Consider the following 22,366-nt stretch of genomic DNA (forward strand, 5'->3'; position numbering starts at 1 on the left):
CAATATTGGCAAGGTTCAAGCGCCAACATAACAGGTAGTTAGAGAAGCTAAGCAATGCACAAACATACCTACTAAATATATATTACACAGTTTGTCTAATCATACAATTGGTGGAAAATTTTGTAGTGACAGTGAATTAGTTTCATTGGCTTTAAATATATATTGCAAAAACAACCGAATGTGTTTAAATAACTGCATAGTTGAGTATCGAACAACGGATGAGCTATTTCTTAATAAAGTATATTTTAAGTGGAAACGTGTACTCATACTTAAAAAAGGTGCGACGACGCGAAGAAGATACGAAGTCGACAAAGCATTTTATTTTTAATTGCGACTAAAATTGTATTTTCATATTTTTTATAGATGAAATATCTATTTCGATAACTGAGTAAATAAAACTTGTTAGCCAATGTTTACAAATCTCAATCACCCTAGACACACTCAATCACTGTAGACATTATTATTTAACCATAGAAAGATAACGTTATTTTTTTTACCCTAGAAAGATAATGTACGTCTGAGAGACGTGTTCAAGTTTAAGGACCCTAAAGATATAAAAAAACTTACATCTTTTTTTTTTGGTTTTTTTTTATCATTAATTTGATATATATTCACATGTTTTAAATGTTTTTTAAAGAAATCTATTGATTTTTTAATATATTAAAAATTAAGTTTGACTTGTCTTTGACTTGTCCTCACAAAAATCAGTCATTTTCGAAGGGCCTCAGTTTATAGCAAAAAAATTAAAATAAAATATATTTTTTTGTACTTCAATTGAATGAATTAACTGTAGTTTAAAAAAATATTAGCTAAAATTACCATTTTAGGCAAAAATTACATATAAAATTTGTAGTCACGTAAAACATAACGATACGTCAAGGTGCGTCCACACCAGTAACAAAACGTGTTACAAACAATTATATAACCAATCTTATGCAAACTGTTAGAAATTCAACTGAAAAATGTTGTATAACACGATGTTGTGTAACTTTTTTTCTGTTTTTATAGCAGATTACATGTTACACAGAGGTTGTCGGTAAAGATCAAAGGAATTAGATAGGTTAGGTTAGGTTAAAGTGGCTGCCTCCGCTGTCCGAGCGGAAACTCACGTAGGCCGTTGTGGCCCGTTGTGCTACCACGTGGGGGGCCCCTATTTCCTGTTACCCTACTCTCATAGAAGAAAGTTTGTTGGGTTTATAGATTCAAGCACCGCAAGGTACCCAAAGGAGTGTCTGTGGAGGCATTGGTACCTGGTTTTTGACAGTGCGGGACAGTGGCACAGATAGTGCTCTACGCTTTCTATCTCCTCCTCGTCGCTACAACTGCGGCAGAAGTCATTTGTCTGCAGGCCCATATAGGCACAGTGAGTGCCCATGAGACAGTGACCTGCAAGAAGGCCCGCTAGTGGGCTTATAGAGATACGGTTTAACAATATCACCGATTGCGATCTCTTTTCATCCAGCTTAGGCCAGATTTGCTTGGATATACTACAAGTAGGTTCCTTGGCCCATCTGGCGTTTGCCTGCTCTGTGAAAAGAGATCGCAGGCAGTGTTTGCAAGTGTTTAGAGGAGGGCTGGCCCCACCCCCGGAGGTTATTGTTGGCAGGTTGGTGCCTTCCCTAGCTAGCTTATCCGCGGCGCAGTTTCCTGAGATGTCACAGTGGCCAGGAACCCATATTATGCTTAGGTTGCAATTTTCAGCTAGTTTGTTGAGGGTTTCTCTGCACTTCAATGCCACTAGTGACGAGTTGTTACTGCATTGCAGGGATTTTATGGCAGCTTGGCTGTCAGAGAAGATTGAAATAGAATTGGTCACCTGCAGGTTAGCAAGATAGAGGGCTGCTTCCCAGATAGCTATGAGTTTAGCCTGAAAAACTCTACAGTGGTCGGGTAAGCGAAAGCTCTCGCTTAGATCGAGATTAGTTGTTTAGTTTAGAGACATCTGTAAAAAAGGAGATTTCGGGAGATCCCGGATCCACGCCGTTTGCCCACTCGTTCCTCTCTGGGATTCTTGTGGAAAATTTGTTGTCCCAGCAAGGGGACGATGTTGTATGGTCCAATTTCAAGAAGGTTTCGGGGACCTGCTTCAGGATCCGGGTGAGACCAAGCCAAGGAATTAGATAACTTGGTTGTGTAACAAGTTGCAATTGTTTTAAAACAATTGTTATACGTCTTTGACTATTTCGTTACCGGTGTGGAAGTACCTTTAGACGTATTTTTAAAAAACAATCGTATATACTTCAGAAAACAAAAAAGTTACTACTGAAAACACCAAGTGTTGTTTTTCTTGCATAAATGAATAAGTAAAGTCGGTGTTTTTCCATTTTGAGCATGAATAAACAAACGGCTGGGGGTACCGACTCTGGATCAGGCAATATAAAGTTGGCCATGTGAAAAACATGATTCCTCCAAATTCACACCACAAACGTTAAGCGTTTGCCCTCGGGCTTTGTTGATGGACATCGCAAATGATAAACGCACAGGATATTGTAATCGTTTTAATTCAAATGAATCATAGGGATACGCGGTATTAAACAAACTTCTCATTTTGATTTACCAGTTAAGATCGTAGCTTCAATCAAATTTGGCAATAAATTTTTCACTGCCAATCTGGTGCCATTACACAGTTTTGGTGGATTAATATTTCGCAATAATATAATCAAAGAACCCACTTTCAGATTCAAACAATGCGGTGGCATACCAGCCGGTTCTAATGAATTTAAAAATTCAATTGGATAATTCATTGCCTCATCTTGATTCATAGCACTGTCAATTGATTTATATGTCGTGACTACACCTGGGAGTTTTGCTTGAATTTGAAAATTAATGGCATTGATATGAATGTTCCTCGGTGCTAAAATGGCGCGTTCTCTCAACCAATCATGATTTCTGTAATTCTGAAGAATATTTGGAAAAACACATTCAATCAATTCATCTATCGATTTCGAAATTGTACAAAAATTGTTCGGTACAGTGATCAATCCGTTGGTTCTATCGATTTGTATTTTGCCATCACCAATTTCTAACAATTGTTTTGGGCAGCTGCATCATTTTGTAGGTGAATACGCATATTAATGTTCAGTGTCAATTTTTGTACATATCTCCAAAGAACTGATGACTTCAAACAGGCATTTATTTCATCAGCAGGAGTTGATTGAGGAATGACAGGCAATGTTTGTCGAAGATCCCCTGACAGTAATATCCAAGCACCACCAAAAAGCTGTTGATTACCACGTAAATCTTGCATTGTTCGATTAAATGCTTCTAGTAATTTTTTATTCGCCATTATACACTCATCCCATAAAATAATTGACGTTAATCGCAGAACTTTTGCCATAGCAGAATTTCTTGAAATATTGCAAGTAGGAGTTTCAATCACCTGTACATTCAATGGAAATTTTAATGCAGAGTGTGCTGTCCGACCACCTTCTAATAATGTAGCAGCAATTCCCGAAGATGCAAGTGCCAATGCAATTTTCTGTTCCGATCGAATAGTCGCTAAAATCAGTGATATAACGAACGTTTTGCCTGCACCACCAGGTGCATCCAAGAAATATAATCCACCTGCATTATTGGAAATGGCTTGCATGATTGTGTCATATACATGTTTTTGCTGAATATTCATTTTGGTTATATTCGATTGTACAAATAAACGGAAATCATTAGAATTGAATTCCTGCTCACGTTGCAATTTACGATCAAACAGATCATGCATCTCACGATTTGGTGCGATCATACTCAATTGTACTAATGTTTTATTTGCAATCGTTAGGCACATATCCTCAATTATTATCAAAGCTTCGTTGTACATTTCCAACAAATCAATATTTCTTGCATGATGACGCATACGAATTAAAATATCTTCTGCAATATAATGTTTATATTTGTTCCATAATTCAAGTGGATTTGATGGCACACATGTTGATAAATAATGACAAATAGCATTCGTATTTGTTGAGGATGAGCCGAAATAGATGCATCATGAAGTGTTGAATCTCAATGTGCATCTTCCTCCTACAAATGCTATGTTTGACACAAATGACCGTTGACTGTTCTCAATTCTTGAAATGGTTTTGGGCCATTCACGTTAACTAATAACAATCTCAAATAAAAACACTCAACATTGTTTGGATGTACTGTATATATTCTCCCAATTGCATCTGTTTGGAAAACGCCAGGATGCCCATGAACTGCTGTTCGTTGTTTACGTCTTTGAAATTTTTTCGAAGACACATTCCAGGTGTAATACTGAGGCACTTCAGAATATAATAAAGTTATCGCAAATGTATCACTTTCGCATAATTTGAAAAAAGCTGTTAACGTAGTTGCTGGTGGTTGTGCTGCTCTTTCCAATACATTTGCTACATTAAAAAAAACATGTTGGCCATTCTCAAGATGTACAGCCAAGTGAACAACCGCAGGATGTCTTTCGTGCATTGGAAACGACATAATCCTCCAGACAACTTCATTGCTACTAATATAGCGCCCCATTTGATACTGAGTAATTTCATCATTTGTATTATCACCAGCAACACCGAAAATTGCCATATCGCTCCCTTTATTTACATACTTGCAAATATATTTAATGGATTTGACAGAATTACAATATTCCACATTTATATGAGCATTGAATATTTTCGATAATAATGGACAATACGAAACCACCCAACGATTATCAACTTCAACTTCCTGGTTATGCATTCTAATGGTTGCCGTTTTGCCATTATCATTAGGTGATATACGTCGATACAATGGATATCCGTCATTGTGTCTGAAGTAAATTGCCTTGAGTATCGTTGCGAACACTTTTCATCAATCATACATAGTGAATTCACATTTAGTTCACCGCACGGTCCATGTATTTAACGACAACTTGAAATAACTCTGGATCAGCAGTGTGATCAGGAATTTCAGCAGATATAAGGTTATCGATTTGATCCGGAGTTATTTTATGTACCAGCAAAATTAGTATATGTGCGTGTGGCAATCCCCTTTTCTGCCATTCGATGGAGTACATATGGCAACGCACCTCCCGAAATACATATAATTTCACAATCAAATCCATAAGTGCTTTACATTTTTGCCGAAAAACACGCGCAGTAATGTCATGACGATCGGTTGTCGACTGTCCTGCAAATAAATTGTTTTTGATTTCATCCCACTGCGGATTACATGTAAATGTAATGAACAGATCCGGTCGACCGTATTTTCGTACATAACTCATTGCGTCTGAGCATATACGTTCATATTCCGTGGGCTACCAATATACGAAGATGGCAATATAATTAAACGTCCGATGTCATTAATATTAGCATCATTCGCTATCGCATCTTGCAAATGAATATATTGTTCAGATCTTAATTTTGCTTGGTTGAAACGAATAAAATTAAGACGTTCTGTTTCTATTTTGGCATACATATCAACGATGTACTGATGATATAGTTTACCACATCTCAAGATATAATTTTGTTCTTGTGGACGAACCATCAATCGATACGAATAAAAATTAATGGCACTAACTTTTTTCTGTACATGTAGACCTCAAAATAAGTGCAAAATTTGACTTAAGAAATTTATACAAATGATGAAATGTCAACACACTGAAAATATTATTTACCTGTTCGTGGATCAATCATTGGTATATTGATATTGCAGCCATCGTCACCTTTCCAATGCAATATTGGGCATTGTAATGCGTCGTAACTACGATGAAGTTTACATACATGTTGATATAAATATAATGGAAGTAAGTTTGTAGGTGGGAATAATAAGTAAGCTAGTTAAGACGAAAGTACATAAATTTTGAGAGCGAAGGAGCGTAGCTAAGTAGGTAACAAATCGTTTAGTAAATGATTAAACTATTATTGATGTATGTATGTTAATATGAAAACGTATAATCCGCTGGCTATGTGGGATGAATCTGGCCAAACAAATGGGTTTGTGGTGTGTTTTTCAAAATAATTTCACCATACATTGAGCGCATTTAAGCGCCTTAAGGTAAAAGCATTATATTGTTATGTGATTGAATATACCATTTTAACTGGTTGTAGTACATAAGAAGGCAATCTCTTAACCTGAAGGCGAGTTCCCAGTTGGTCTATATCTCGAGTTCTTAGTTACCCAGCGAAAAGAAAAGCCCTCTATTCATTAGCATTTATCGACAACTTACAATGCTCCCATTTTCTACCCATATTGAACAAACACATCCTAGGGTTATCCCGGTCCACGTTTTGGTCTATATCTCGAGATCCTAGTCACGGAGGGGCATGAAAAATAATCTATACTATAGCAATCATCAACAGCTCCCATTTTCTACCCATATTGAACAAACACATCCTAAAGTTATCCAGGTCCACGTTTTGGTCTATATCTCGAGACCCTGGTATCCGATTCTTAAAATTTCAAAACACAAACCATCTACTGAATAGTCTGAACAAAGCCTAAAAAAAAGCCTGGTTTGGATAGGTGAGCCCGTTCTTGAGTTATAAAATCACAACGAAAAATGGCATTCATTTTTATATATATAAGAAGATAAGATGTAGGAATGACGTAAACACTTAAAGAGATATTTACACAAGAATTCTGTTAAACAGCATTTCAGGCATGCAAACATATTTATTCCATATGGCGTCGCAGAGTCAAAGTTTACTAGTTGTAGTGGTGGTAGAGCGCTCCTCCTACCACACCGAAGATACTGGGTTCAATTCCAGGGCAAAGCAACATGAAAACATGTGGAAAAAGTTTTTCAATTCGAAAAAATATGTTTCCGAGCGGGCGAGTCGCCCCTCGGCACTGATTTGGCAAACACTCCGAGTGTATTTCTGTAATGAAAAAATACTCAGTGAAAACTAATCTGCCTTGCAGATTCTTTTCGAAGTCGGCGTAAATCATGTAGCTTCCGTCCCGTCAATTTGTAAAAAAAAAATTTAAAGTAGAACGACCCAAATAGGAAGAGAAGCTCGGCCCAAAATCTCTTCGGAGGTTAGCGCGCCTTGTGTTTATTTATTTTATGTGCCTTTTGTGATATGGCTTGTCACATCAAATGATACCGACAAATTAATTATAGAGCTAAACTGTCAAGACTAAAAAAATAAATAGTCTATTGAGCACACGAGCTGTAAACGTGTTAATTTCGTACTTTATTTAGCGTTTAGCTGACTTAGGTTTGTGCTAGACAGAGGGTATTGCCAGACGGTGCAATGTAGTGTTAGCTATCAAATTTCAATCTGGAACTAAATCTGTTATTTTTTGTAATTTTTTTTTAATAAAAATTTTGTTTCATAAGTTTTTGTTTTTATACTTATATATTTGACTTTGAGTAGTTCATTTAGTTTAGAAATTTTTTCCTTTCCAATTTTATTTACATATTTTTCATAAATTTCTTTATTGCTCCTATTACCGTTTACAACTCAACTTAGTTGGGTTGTAATTAAAACAACTCAAATTTAAGACAACTCAACTCCTGTTTGGTGTTACGAATTACAACTTATTTCAGTTGAAGTTGAATTGAGTTGCCAACTTCAGAAAGTGATGATTTGACAGATAAAAAAAACAGCTGATCAATTTGTGGCAGAAATTTAAGCATTTTCAAATGTGATGTTGTTATTAATATTATATAAAATCTATTTTATAATGGCGAAAATGTTGGTGATTGACATGTCGCGAATACGGAAAACATTCGCGTGATCATTCGAATCCCTTGGAACTACCAAGCCCCAAGTAAGAAAATGTTTTAAGTGACAAATGATGAGCTTCATATGAAGTTATTTTGCAGATTTGAAAGGAAGCATTACTCATTACTAAACAAAATTAGGGACCATTTCCGCATACGTGTTCGTTCACGATCCGGTAGAAAGGTATTTTTCTTCAACAGTGCAACGAGCTGAGAATGGGACATATGTGGTCATTTAAAGCCGATATCAAACCCATCGATGACACTTTGCCGCAAGCTTTTTCACGCCTTAATAGTATGGATGCCAAACTGCAACGTCGACCTGCGCTAAAACAACAATACGCAGCATTTTTAAATGAATATCTTGAGTTGGGACACATGGAATTGATTCCAGAGCAGCAGATTAATGTGAGTACTTCAAGACGTTTTTATTTAGCACATCATCCCGTAATTAAGGATGAAATTTCCACAACCAAATGCCGGGTAGTTTTTGATGGTTCGCTTAAAGATTCCTCTGGGTATTCCTTGAATGATCGATTACATATTGGTCCACCGATTCAACGCGATTTGTTTGGTGTCTTTTTACGTTTCCGCCAGCATCGGTATGTGTTCGCAACCGATATTGAGAAAATGTTCCGCGGCATAAGGGTGCATCCAGAACAAACTGATTATCAACGCATTGTACTGAGGCATGAACAAACAGCTAAACTTCAACATTACCGATTGCTAACTGTTACTTATGGGCTTGCGCCGTCTCCTTTTCTGGCTGTGAGCGTTTTAAAACAAATTGCGGAAGACTACAAAGGAGAATATCCCAATGCTTCACGCGTTCTTGACCACGATGCATACGTAGATGACATACCCACTGGATGCGACACCGTCGAAGATCTGATAGCTCTGAATAACGAACTTATAGAACTCTTATCAAAAGCTAATTTCAACTTGAGAAAGTAGAGCTCAAATTGTTGGCCTCTGCTTGAAACTTTACCAAAAGCAATCTGCGAATTTAATCCAATTGCCATACACTCTCAAACATCGGAAACATCTGTAAAAACCTACGAACCGAATGGTGTTGTCAGAAACTTCGAAGATTTACGATCCATTAGCACGCCGTCGTCGAGAGGGTTACAGTGACTCGTTTTTGTCTACATACGAGCTCCAACAAGCTAGAATCCAATTACTAAAAGGCGCGCAAGCTCATGCATTCTTTAAAGACATTGATCAATTACAAAATTTACAATAACTACATTGCAAATCTACGCTGATCCGGTATTCACCATTCATGGACGAATCAGGTGTACTTCGGGTTGGTGGTCGCATAAAACATGCAGATATAAATTACAATATAAAGTTTCCGATTAAACTACCTAAAGACGCCAAAATTTCGCTACTCATCGTAAGACATACGCACGAAATCAATATGCACGCAGGTGTCGAAGCGACGTTCGCTCTTGTTCGTCAACAATTTTGGATTTTGGGCTGCAGAAACTTAGTAAGGAAGGTCATATTTGGTTGCAAAACATGTTTCTTGCAAAGAAGAGCAACCAGCACTCAACTTACGGTTAATCTGCCATCAGCAAGAGTTCAGCCCAGTCGGTGTTTTCTACATTGCGGACTTGACTACGCTGGCCCTGTACGCATAAACTATTCAAAAACGCGAAATCCAAAAATTGGTAAAGCTTGGGTTGCCATATTCGTCTGTATGTCTAAAGCCCTACACATCGAATTGGTGAGTGATTTAACAACCGATGCCTTTTTAGCTTCTTTTCGCAGATTCATTGCACGCCGAGGAAAGCCCAGTGACCTTCATTCCGATAATGGTACCACCTTCCACGGTGCGAAACGAGCTTTAAACGAACTTCAACGGCTCTCCATATTTCATGAAGATCGGGCAGAGGTGGCTCAATCCTTAGCAAAAATAAATTTAAAAAAATCCTTAGCAAACGAAGGCGTTAATTGGCATTTCATCCCACCCTCAGCACCACGTTTTGGAGGATTGTGGGAAACTGGAGTACGATCTATGAAATTACATTTGAGAAGAGTGATTGGAGACAGCCTACTTACGTTCGAAGAATACAGCACGGTACTATGCCAAATCGAAGCTATTTTTAATTCACGACCTCTGTGCAGCATTTCTGATACAGATCCTCTTACTCCGGTACATTTTTTAATTGGCGAACCGTATACATGTATGCCTGAGCCATCTGCTTTAACTACAACTTTTAACTTAAAACAACATTGGCGCCATCTGCAGGCTATGGTTCAAGGCTTTTGGAAACGCTGGCATAGTGAGTACTTAACCTCTTTACAACAGAGGAATAAATGGCAACAATCCACTACTAATCTTGAAATCGGAAAACTGGTCGTATTGAAAGAACCTAATCTCCCACCATCAAAGTGGATTTTAGGACGCATCGTCGAAGTGCACAAAGGAGATGATGATCTTGTACGTGTGGTGGTTACCATCAAAACGAGCAAAGGAGAATACAAGCGTCCAATTTCAAAGGTAGCGACATTGCCTTTCTGAACGCGCCGTTCAGGGGTGGCGGTATGTTTGGGAACCGCAGACTACTTTGTTCCATCGTAATAACTACTTGGGAACCTCTGCGATATCGTCATGCGCCGGAAGTCATTCAACTCCTTCAACATAACATCATATTTAATACATAATAACTCATAGCCTACTAAAGCTGTTGAGCGCTCACTAGCATGCATTTGCCTAATAAACAAGCGTACATACGTATTTATATATTTATGCCTATCTCTATGTACATACAAAGCGAATGCAAGTTCAATGCCAGCAGCATCATACGATTCTACCGCTACGCATTCAATTGTTACAGTCCACTTATTGGTTCCAATATTTTCTATTATTTTATTTTTCTTGATTCCATTGTTCTCTAATTTCCTTTGTTAAACTCTTTACTTACATGTAATTTATTTAATAAGTAAATAGACACCTTTTTGGCAATTGAAATATTAAAGTAAAGGCAGTAAAATTTTGCGCTCATATGCATACCGTCGCGATATTACCGTCGGTAAATCAATAAAGAATTTAAAATCAGCAAAAAGTGCTAAGTGGTTTTCTTTAAACGGACTTAGTTACATCGGTTGCTGTAAATTAACACACGGGCTAATTAGTGTGTTTTATTGTTCGTTACCAATCTCTTAAATGGCATTCTGCTCTAACCATCCAAGAAAGTGATAAACAAAAAACATTCGCGGCAGAGCTATGGGGATAAAATGTTCAACAGAATTATTCCACGTGAAATATTATTACTATACCATACAAATAGGTCTCTTAAGCTAGCCCAACCTTTTCAGCACAATCAAAAAACGAGACCGTACTCAATTGCACAATATTTAATGCTAATTTAATACGGGTTAATTAAATTTATTACACTTGTATTTTAATAAATATCGAGGGTTGGGCTAACTCTCATTAAATACGTTTTCGTTTTTTGATTGTGCATATGGGTTGGGCTAGCTTAAGTTTAAGCTGCTTTTTAAAAGAACAAGTGTAATAAATTTAAATAACCCGTAATAAATTAGCATTAAATATTGTGCAATTTAGTACGGTCTCGTTTTTTGATTGGGCTGAAAAGATTGGGCTAGCTGAAGAGACCTTCAATATACAAATTGGAAACCATGGGAACAACTCATTTCACAAAATTTTACATGGATAATAAGCAAAAACTTTACCTTCTAATGTCAAGAATTTGACACAATAAAAATACTTCTAAATTTAAGTTAAAGCTACATAAACTAAATCTTATTATTTTTGAAATTTTTGAGTGAAATACCCGTGAAAACTTTTAACGCTTTTATGGATAAGCCCCCATATTCATAAAAAATATAACAGGTTTAAAAAGCATTTTAAATTGACATTTCCTTACAAATTTTGAGGTATAAGAGCTTTATAAACCTATTTTATTTGTTATGACTATGGAGGAAAAAGTACAAAAGGTTTATAAAACTTTTTAAAATGACGTGTCCATTGCAATTCCATATAATAGGAGCTTAAGTCGCTGTTTATACACAAATATTGTTGAAACTTGCTATTTGATGAAGAGGAGGTAACGAGGAAAGCGCGTGCACCGAGTTTCTTGCGCTTAGCGACTTGCTTTGAGCTGTCTTTTTTTATGTTTTCAAATTCTGATTTTTGTACATTTTTTTTGATTGAGGAGCTTTTGGTTGATTTTGAATAGAAATTTTTTTAAGTTTATTAAATAATTCTTATGTTTCACAATAATTTTTCAAATTTTCAATGAATAAAAAAAATGTTTAGAAAGAGTTGATATAAAATGTCAAATTGGTGCTTAGAAAGAGCCGCCGTGTGTAAATCTGATACGCAACTTCAAAAGAAGTTGAAGTTGAAGCTAAGCACGGGACCGTATATTCCGTTTACCCGATATTAGATGAGGATATACTGCTATGGCCATACGGCCTTCACTAAAGTTGCCCCAAGGCCTTGAGTCATGTTGCAGTGGCTAACGCGAAAGTTTTGGCCATTAGATCTGCAGGCGTGATGTGTAGAATGGCAAGCAATGCTACTGTAGGACTAGCTTTTAGGGCTCCCGTTGTGCTAATCATTGATAATCTGCATGCCCCTAAATTTGTTTGGTATTCGCACCTTTTTGTGTGGTTGTCCACCAAACAAGGACCCCATTGTAAAGTATGGGTTTGACAATTGCCGTAAGGGAGTTTATGTCCTCGTGCATCCTAGCATCCTCTTGGATGCATACGATGTAGCGTTGGCTTTCTTCGCTCTCTCTTTCACAGACAACTTACCTTTTATGATGACTCCTAGATATTTTGGGGCTATATTTTTCTTGTAGGGTTACACCTCCAAGCTTAGGCTTGGTGCAATTAGGGACCGTATATTCCCTAGTAAATAATACTACAATTTTTCAGCGTTCGTAGTTAACTCGACGCCAGATGCCCAGGCCTGTACATGCCGAAGTGCCTGATCCACTAGATAGCTGACTGTTGTTAGGCATCTGCCGTTTATTATGACTGAAACGTAATCTGACATGCAGTTTGACTGGTCCTCCGTGGAAACGCCTAAGCAATTGGTTGATAACCAGCGTCCCAACCTTGCACCGCTTCTATGTTCACAGATTTTGTTACGTCGCATAGACCCCATTGCGACGTGATCACTCTGCAGGTTAACTTCGAGCCGATCCATTTTGTAAAGGAGGGATGAACTTTAATTGTGTTGAGACTGTCCATGTTTACTCATTTCGTGATCTTGTTGAAAGCTCCAGAAAAACACCTAGAGCATTTTCCCGGTGTTCCACGGCTTTCTCTATATTTATGACCACCTTATGCAATGCAATTTCGACTGACTTACCTTTGGTGTATGTTGTGCTGAAAAGGTTAACTCCTCACTCATATTTGATTTTATATACACATCTTTTAATCTTTCCATGAGGAGCTTGGGGTCACCAGAACCTCGTCTGTTAGTGAAACGGGATTCGCCGCTCGAAGGTGAGGTTGACAATTGGGTTAGGAGAAGCTATACATATATTGCGCTGGCAACATGAAAAGGTTGTGCTACACAACCCCTTGAATCTGATATTTTAGTCGCCTCTTACGACAGGCATACCTACCGCGGGTATATTCTAACCCGCTGGGGGATACAGTCTCGTCGTTTCGCTGTAGCATTATATGTTCCCACAGAAAATTTTCCATGAAACCCTCTTCGACCTGTTGATTTCACGTTTAAAGATCCACAACAGATCTCATATTCGTCCCAGTACCCCTCATTTCCGCAACTTCTGCACTAAAGAATCTCCTTTACCTGCTCTCTAAGAAGAATCAACTCCTTACTACACCATGGTGGCTTTACTTTCCGTTTGAATCTTCTCAGAATTGTTGCACTCCTCCAACTCCTCAACGGTGGTAACCTCTTTTGGCTGCCCAAGTTTTCCTGATACACATTTCTGAACAGAACAGAAAGTTTATGGTCTGCGAAGAATGTCCTGTCAAGGACCCTCTATTCATACCCTGATATATAATAAAACTCAATCTGTTATCATATTGCTTGACGTTGGCCCAACATATGTAGTAACGCTACTCCTGTTAGCAACCTGTAGACTACTCTATAGTATATAATAAACAAGTAAGGAAGGCTAAGTTCGGGTGTAACCGAACATAACATACTCAGTTGAGAGCTGTGGAGACAAAGTAAGGGAAAATCACCATATTGTTCTATAGATGGACACCTTTTCGAGATATCACCATAAAGGTGGACCAGGGGTGACTCTAGAATTTGTTTGTACGATATGGGTATCAAATGAAAGGTGTTAATGAGTATTTTAAAACGGAGTGGGCCTTAGTTCTATATGTGGACGCCTTTTCGAGATATCGCCATAAACGTGGACCAGGGGTGACTCTAGAATTTGTTGGTACTATATGGGTATCAAATGAAAGGTGTTAATGAGTACTTTAAAAGGGCGTGGGCCTTAGTTCTGTAGGTGGACGCCTTTTTGAGATATCGCCCTAAAGGTGGACCAGGGGTGACTCTAGAATTTGTTTGTACGATATGGGTATCAAATGAAAGGTGTTAATGATTATTTTAAAAGGGCGTGGGCCTTAGTTCTATAGGTGGACGCCTTTTCGAAATATCGCCATAAAGGTGGGCCAGGGGTGACTCTAGAATTTGTTTGTACGATATGGGTATCAAATGAAAGGTGTTAATGAGTATTTTAAAAGGGCGTGGGCCTTAGTTCTATAGGTGGACGCCTTTTCGAAATATCGCCATAAAGGTGGACCAGGGGTGACTCTAGAATTTGTTTGTACGATAGGGGTATCAAATGAAAGGTGTTAATGAGTATTTTAAAACGGAGTGGGCCTTAGTTCTATACGTGGACGCCTTTTCGAGATATCGCCATAAACGTGGACCAGGGGTGACTCTAGAATTTGTTGGTACTATATGGGTATCAAATGAAAGGTGTTAATGAGTATTTTAAAAGGGCGTGGGCCTTAGTTCTATAGGTGGACGCCTTTTCGAAATATCGCCATAAAGGTGGACCAGGGGTGACTCTAGAATTTGTTTGTACGATATGGGTACCAAATGAAAGGTGTTAATGATTATTTTAAAAGGACGTAGGCCTTAGTTCTATAGGTGGACGCCTTTTCGAAATATCGCCATAAAGGTGGACCAGGGGTGACTCTAGAATTTGTTTGCACGATATGGGTATCAAATGAAAGGTGTTAATGAGTATTTTAAAACGGAGTGGGCCTTAGTTCTATATGTGTACGCCTTTTCGAGATATCGCCATAAACGTGGACCAGGGGTGCCTCTAGAATTTGTTTGTACGATATGGGTATCAAATGAAAGGTGTTAATGAGTATTTTAAAAGGGCGTGAGCCGTAGTTCTATAGGTGGACGCCTTTTCGAAATATCGCCATAAAGGTGGACCAGGGGTGACTCTAGAATTTGTTTGTACGATATGGGTATCAAATGAAAGGTGTTAATGAGTATTTTAAAAGGGCGTGGGCCTTAGTTCTATAGGTGGACGCCTTTTGGAAATATCGCCATAAAGGTGGACCAGTTGTGACTCTAGAATTTGTTTGTACGATATGGGTATCAAATTAAAGGTATTAATGAGGGTTTTAAAAGGGAGTGGCCCTAGTTGTATATGTGAAGCCGTTTTCGAGATATCGACCAAAATGTGTGTATTTTGCGTCAATAGACCAACACAATTACCATGTTTCATCCCTTTTTTCGTATTTGGTATATAATTATGGCATTTTTTTCATTTTTCGTAATTTTCGATATCGAAAAAGTGGGCGTGGTCATAGTCGGATTTCGACCATTTTTTACACCAATATAAAGTGAGTTCAGATAAGTACGTGAACTGAGTTTAGTAAAGATATATCGATTTTTGCTCAAGTTATCGTGTTAACGGCCGAGCGGAAGGACAGACGGTAGACTGTGTATAAAAACTGGGCCTGGCTTCAACCGATTTCGCCCTTTTTCACAGAAAACAGTTATCGTCCTAGAATATAAGCCTCTACCAAATTTCACAACGATTGGTAAATTTTTGTTCGACTTATGGCATTAAAAGTATCCTAGACAAATTAAATGAAAAAGGGCGGAGCCACGCCCATTTTGAAATTTTCTTTTATTTTTGTATTTTGTTGCACCATATCATTACTGGAGTTGAATGTTGACATAATTTACTGATATACTGTAAATATATTAACTTTTCTTTTAAAATTTGAATTAAAAAAATTTTTTTTTTTAAAAAGTGGGCGTGGTCGTTCTCCGATTTTGCTAATTTTTACTGAGTAGACACATAGTAAGAAGAGTAACTTTCCTGCCAAATTTCATCATGATATCTTCAACGACTGCCAAATTACAGCTTGCAAAACTTCTAAATTTCCTTCTTTTAAAAGTGGGCGGTGCCACGCCCATTGTCCAACATTTTACTAGTTTTCTATTCTGCGTCATAAGTTCAACTCACCTACCAAGTTTCATCGCTTAATCCATATTTGGTAATGAATTATCGCACTTTTTCAATTTTTCGAAATTTTCGATATGGAAAAAGTGGGCGTGGTTATTGTCCGATATCGTTCATTTTAAATGGCGATCTGAGATGAGCGCCCAGGAACCTACATATCAAAGTTCATCAAGATACCTCAAAATTTACTCAAGTTATTGTGTTAACGGACAGACGGACGGACGGACATGGCTCAATCGAATTTTTTTTCGATACTGATGATTTTGATATATGGAAGTCTATATCTATCTCGATTCCTTTATACCTGTACAACCAACCGTTATCCAATCAAAGTTAATATACTCTGTGAGCTCTGCTCAACTGAGTATAAAAAGGGACTCATCTCTACCATTATTATCGTTCCCTCCCCATACGCTGTGATGCGCATTCGCATTCACACCTATGACAAGCCACCCTTCTTGATCCACCAGCCTTTTGTACTCTCCTGCTTGGGCTTCCACGTTATAGGCCATGTAGCAGGATGTTTGGATAAGGGACGGTTCTTTTTCCCCCTCTATTGCTACCGTTGCCAGGTCTGCAATGCTGAAGTTAGATAGAATACACGAGCATAGGTGTTTTCTAACCATGACTGCATCTCTTACCCTGCTGTTCGTCTTTGTATAATAAACGCTGAATCCGCGAGCGCTGAATCCAGAAACATTTCCTCCAGATCAGACCCATGGCTCCTGTATCAGCGCCACATCAAACAAACCCTCCTAAAGTGTCAGGAGGAGCTTGCTCGACGCCACTTTACTGTGTTGGATATTTATCTGTCAGACTCGCAACACCATTGAGCTGTTTGCCTCTCTCCAAATTCTCCGCCACTGCACTCAAGCAATACTTTTTTTCGTTGTGTCCGGGGTTTGTTTCCCTCCTCTGATATAAGCGTCTCTGCTACACTCGCAGCTTTATTAGGGTTTTTGCCCAATTCCAACACCTCTGCCTTTCGGTTGACACCTGTCCATTGGAGTTGTTTCAATCTAGCAGTGCCATAGTTAAGGACTGTTTCGCAGCTTTGTTCATCTTCTTCTTGGTGAAAACCGGAGACTCATCATTAGCTTCTTTGAGTATCACCGAATAAGCTGGAGTCTGGTCATTACCTCCCTTAAGCTTATTACCATTTACGTTTTTTTTTCTTATTTCCTCTTCCCGTACTACAGCTTTTAGAATGGGTTTATAGAACATCCCTCTTCTCTCCGCCTTGCAGAATTTGAGGTCTGGTTCCTGTCATTCCGGCTTGCTTCCTGGTTCTGGGACGGGGCGTTTTCCCTACGCCTCCTAACTCTTAAAAGCACTCTTGTCAGGTTTAGCTGATCGTTGCCTATTTACTCTCGGGCACTGTCTCTTTGGCCCATGCCAACCGATCACTCTCGTTGTTGGTTGGCCTAGCGACGCAATCGCTTTTTACTTCTCATCCTTACTTTAAAAGTTTTTGAGCTCATATTGGTCGTACGACCACCTGTCCAGCAAGGCGGGCTCAGCGATCTAATGTTAAGAGTGGGAATAAAAAACGTCCGCTACAACAACGCCCCTTGCTGTGGTACGTCCATTATTACATCCCGAAGCGATCCGGTATGGGGAAGGGTCCGCTCCGAAAATATTCCCTGGCTGCAATTCATCCAATAGGGACTGTGCGTAGCAGCCTTGATTAGGACGTTGGAAAGATGTCAATTTTACCTTGTTTAATATTATAAAAAGCGATAAGTATTTCAATGAGTTTTAGTAAGTATGTATTTATTTTTTTGTCAACTCAGAATTGGAATTAGAACATATTAAAAATATACATAAAGTGATTAGTACAGCCTTAAAATATATCTAATTTACCTTTCCAATAGTTGCCAACGTCCCCCAAGTCGATTTCCTTAAGTAGCCTTGTCAATTTTTGGTCATCTTCACTTATTACGCTTTCCTCAGCGACCAAATTTTGGGTATCAATTTACAGTACTTCACTTATGTATACAATGTTATCAATATATTGTATTTCTTCCATTTTGATATTCAAATATTAAATAATTAAAATATTTTACTCCGTATGGTTTGCTGGCGTGTTATTGAATGAAAATTGCACAGAATGCCCCGTTAGCCAAAACATAGTAAGCTTAAGCATGGCAATGTTAAATCAAGCACGTTCTACTTGATCTAAGATTGCGCACCTGGAAATCAAAATAGCTCAACCTTAATTTAAGATGACTACAACTTTGAATTAAAAACTGAACAAATCTGCGGTGAGGATACTTAGGGGTGTCATCACAGGTCATTGTGCTATCGCACCAATGCTCCGACGGTGGCGAATACCAACAAGCTCCCTCTGCAGAAGCTGTCAGGATGAGGAGGAAGAGGAGTCGATCTACCACTTTCTCTGCCGATGCCCGTGGCTTCAAAAAAGAAGGCTCAGATTTCTGGGCGCTCGCTTCTTCGACAGCCTGGCAGAGGTTGGGAAGGTGGACTTCTCGCTTCTTCTTGGGTTCATCAGGGAAAGGAAGTGGTTCGTTGAGGACCGCTAGGAGATAATGGGGCTAAACGAACTTGGCGCCACCCTGTACTTACTGAGGGCACTCACAATGGACAAAAAATGTCTCCAAGTGGAAGTGTGGGTATCGCCCACGCACGCCGTCTTAACCTAACCTAACCTTGAATTAAAAATGCATTTTTAAATCAAAATTGCTAATTTTAATTGAAGGTTCTTCATAGTTAAAACAACATTGTTTTAGTTAAAATTGAGCATTGTAGGATTAAGTATGATCGTACTTAATTATACCCAGCTGTACTTGTACACAGGGTATTATAACTTTGATTGGATAACGGTTGGTTGTACAGGTATAAAGGAATCGAGATAGATATAGACTTCCATATATCAAAATCTCAGTATCGAAAAGAAAATTTGATTGAGCCGTCCGTCCGTCTGTCCGTTAACACGATAACTTGAGTAAATATTGAGATATCTTCACCAAATTTGGTACACGAGCTTATTAGGGCCCAGAAGAGAAGAAGGTATTGAAAAAGAGCGAAATCGGATGATAACCACGCCCACTTTTTATATATATAATATTTTGGAAAACACAGAAAACCTGATTATTTAATAAATAATAAACCTAGAATGTTGAAATTTGACGTTGGACTGATATTGCGACTCTTGATAAAAATTAAAAAAAAAAAAAAAAATTTTTAAACGGGCGTGATACCGCCAACTTGTGATAAAATCAATTTTACAAATATTATTAAGCATACATCAAAAATCGTTAAACCTATCGTAACAAAATTCGGCAGAGAGGTTGCCTTTACTATAAGGAATGATTTGAAGAAAAGTTAACGAAATCGGTTAAGGACCGCGCCCACTTTTATATAAAAGATTTTTAAAAGGGTCGTAGACGAATAAAATGAGATATATCTTAGCGAAAAGAAGCTTTGTATCAATAGAATTTTACCTTTTAAATTGAATTATAACATTAAATTGGAAAATACTAAAATTTTGAAAATGGGCGTGGCACCGCCCCTTTTATGACTAAGCAATTTTCTATGTTTCGGGAGCCATAGCTCGAAGAAAAGGTAGTTCATAATAGAACCATATGTATATGTATTATTGCGCAGCCTTGTAACACTATTAAGCACACAAAACAAACAACAGCATTTCAAGTGTACAGCTGGGTATGTAATGTTCGGTTTCACCAGAACTTAAACTTCCTTACTTGTTATACCTTTCATGAAAATGAAATGGTATATTAATTTCGTCACAAAACACAAAATTGTAAGTCCTGAAAGGAAAATAGATAGACCCACCATTAAGTATACCGAAATAATCAGGTTGAAGAGCTGAGTTGATTTAGCCATGTCCGTCTGTCTGTTTGTATGCAAACTAGCCCCTCAATTTTTGAGATATATTGATAAAATTTGGGGAGCGGGTGTATTTGGGTGTCCGATTAGACATTTGTCGGAACCGGCCGGATCGGACCACTATAGCATATATCCTCCATACAACCGATTTTTCAGAAAAAGAGGATTTTTGTAATATCTCACTCAATTTAACAGATTGAAGCTTCAAACTTCACCATATAATTTCGTATATTGCACATATTGTTGCCTGAAAAAATGATGAGATCGGTCGTATATATAGTATATATCCCCCACAACCGATTGTTCAGATAAGAAACTTTTCGTAATTGCTGCCCTATTTTAAGAGCTAGAAGCTTCAAATTTCACCGAATGCTTACGTATATGGCATATATTATTGTCTGAAAAAATCATAGAGATCGGTTGTATATATAGTATATATCTCATACAACCGATTGTTCAGGTAAGAAACTTTGCGCAATTTCTACCCCATTTTAACAGCTATAAGCTTCAAATATCACCAAATGCTTACGTATATAGCATATATTGTTGTCTGAAAAAATCATTGAGATCGGTGGTATATATAGTATATATCTCATACAACCGATTGTTCAGATAAGAAACTTTGCGCAATTTCTGCCCCTTTTTAACAGCTACAAGCTTCAAATTTCACCAAATGCTTACGTATATAGCATATATTTTTGTCTGAAAAAATCATAGAGATCGGTGGCATATATATTATATACTTCATATAAACTCTAATTTTTGCCCCTTTTTTACGGATAGAAGCTTCAAAATTCATCAAATTTCATCAAATAGTTACGTTTACGTCATATATTTTTGAAATACGTGTTTCGTAGTTATAGTTTTTACATTCAGACCACAAAAAACCTGAAGCTTTGCATCCTCACACAAAGTACCTACCTATTTTTATACCTTTCATGAAAATGAAATGGTATATTAATTTCGTCACAAAACCCAAAATTGTAAGTCCTTAAAGGAAAATAGATAGACCCACCATTAAGTATACCGAAATAATCAGGTTGAAGAGCTGAGTTGATTTAGCCATGTCCGTCTGTCCGTCTGTCCGTCTGTCTGTTTGTATGCAAACTATTCCCTCAATTTTTGAGATACCTTGATACAATTTGGTGAGCGGGTGTATTTGGGTGTCCGATTAGACATTTGTCGGAACCGGCCGGATCGGACCACTATAGCATATATCCTCCATACAACCGATTTTTCAGAAAAAGAGGATTTTTGTAATATCTTACTCAATTTAACAGATTGAAGCTTCAAACTTCACCATATAATTTCGTATATTGCACATATTGTTGCCTGAAAAAATTGATGAGATCGGTCGTATTTATAGTATATATCCCCCACAACCGATTGTTCAGATAAGAAACTTTTCGTAATTGCTGCCCTATTTTAAGAGCTAGAGGCTTCAAATTTCAACGAATGCTTACGTATATAGCATACATTTTTGTCTGAAAAAATCATACAGATCGGTGGTATATATAGTATATATATATAGTGTATATACATATTTTCGCAATTTTAGCCCCATTTTAACAGCTAGAAGCTTCAATCTTCACCGAATGCTTACGTATATGGCATATATTGTTGTCTGAAAAAATCATAGAGATCGGTTGTATATATAGTATATATCTCATACAACCGATTGTTCAGATAAGAAACTTTTCGTAATTGCTGCCCTATTTTAAGAGCTAGAGGCTTCAAATTTCAACGAATGCTTACGTATATAGCATACATTGTTGTCTGAAAAAATCATACAGATCGGTGGTATATATAGTATATATATATAGTATATATACATATTTTCGCAATTTTAGCCCCATTTTAACAGCTAGAAGCTTCAAATTTCACCGAATGCTTACGTGTATAGTATATATTGTTGTCTGAAAAAATCATAGAGATCGGTTGTATATATAGTATATATCTCATACATCCGATTGTTCAGATAAGAAACTTTGCGCAATTTCTACCCCATTTTAACAGCTATTAGCTTCAAATATCACCAAATGCTTACGTGTATAGTATATATTGTTGTGTCAAAAAATTATAGAGATCGGATATATATATAATATATATATGATGGTATATACAGTATATATATATAGTATATATATATAGTATATATATATATTTTTTTGCGATTTCGGCCCCATTTTAACAGCTAGAAGCTTCAAATTTCACTAAATGCTTACGTGTATAGCATATATTGATGTCTGAAAAAACCATTGAGATCGGTGGTATATATAGTATATATCTCATACAACCGATTGTTCAGATAAGAAGCTTTGCGCAATTTTTTCCCCATTTTAACAGCTAGAAG

General features: G+C 37.5%; 1 protein-coding gene across 3 annotated transcripts in view; it reads left to right on the forward strand.

The window, feature by feature from the left end:
* The first annotated feature begins 7,444 nt into the window (after positions 1-7,444).
* The window catches only part of LOC137234031 (uncharacterized), a 199,263-nt gene continuing 184,341 nt past the window's right edge, over positions 7,445-22,366 (forward strand). Inside the window, exons 1-2 of one of the 3 annotated variants that reach the window (XR_010947665.1) lie at positions 7,445-7,719; positions 7,775-10,937. Coding sequence is in view for 1 of the 3 variants with exons in the window: in XM_067757689.1 (XP_067613790.1) it covers positions 8,955-10,199 (1,245 nt within the window). In the remaining 2 variants the exon portion in view is untranslated. Of the gene's footprint in view, positions 7,720-7,774; positions 11,083-22,366 lie in introns of those variants that run through there. The other 2 variants (XR_010947663.1, XM_067757689.1) reach the window with 2 other exon arrangements.

This window comes from Eurosta solidaginis, chromosome 1, assembly GCF_040869045.1.
Source record: "Eurosta solidaginis isolate ZX-2024a chromosome 1, ASM4086904v1, whole genome shotgun sequence".
NCBI classification, from domain to species: domain Eukaryota; kingdom Metazoa; phylum Arthropoda; class Insecta; order Diptera; family Tephritidae; genus Eurosta; species Eurosta solidaginis.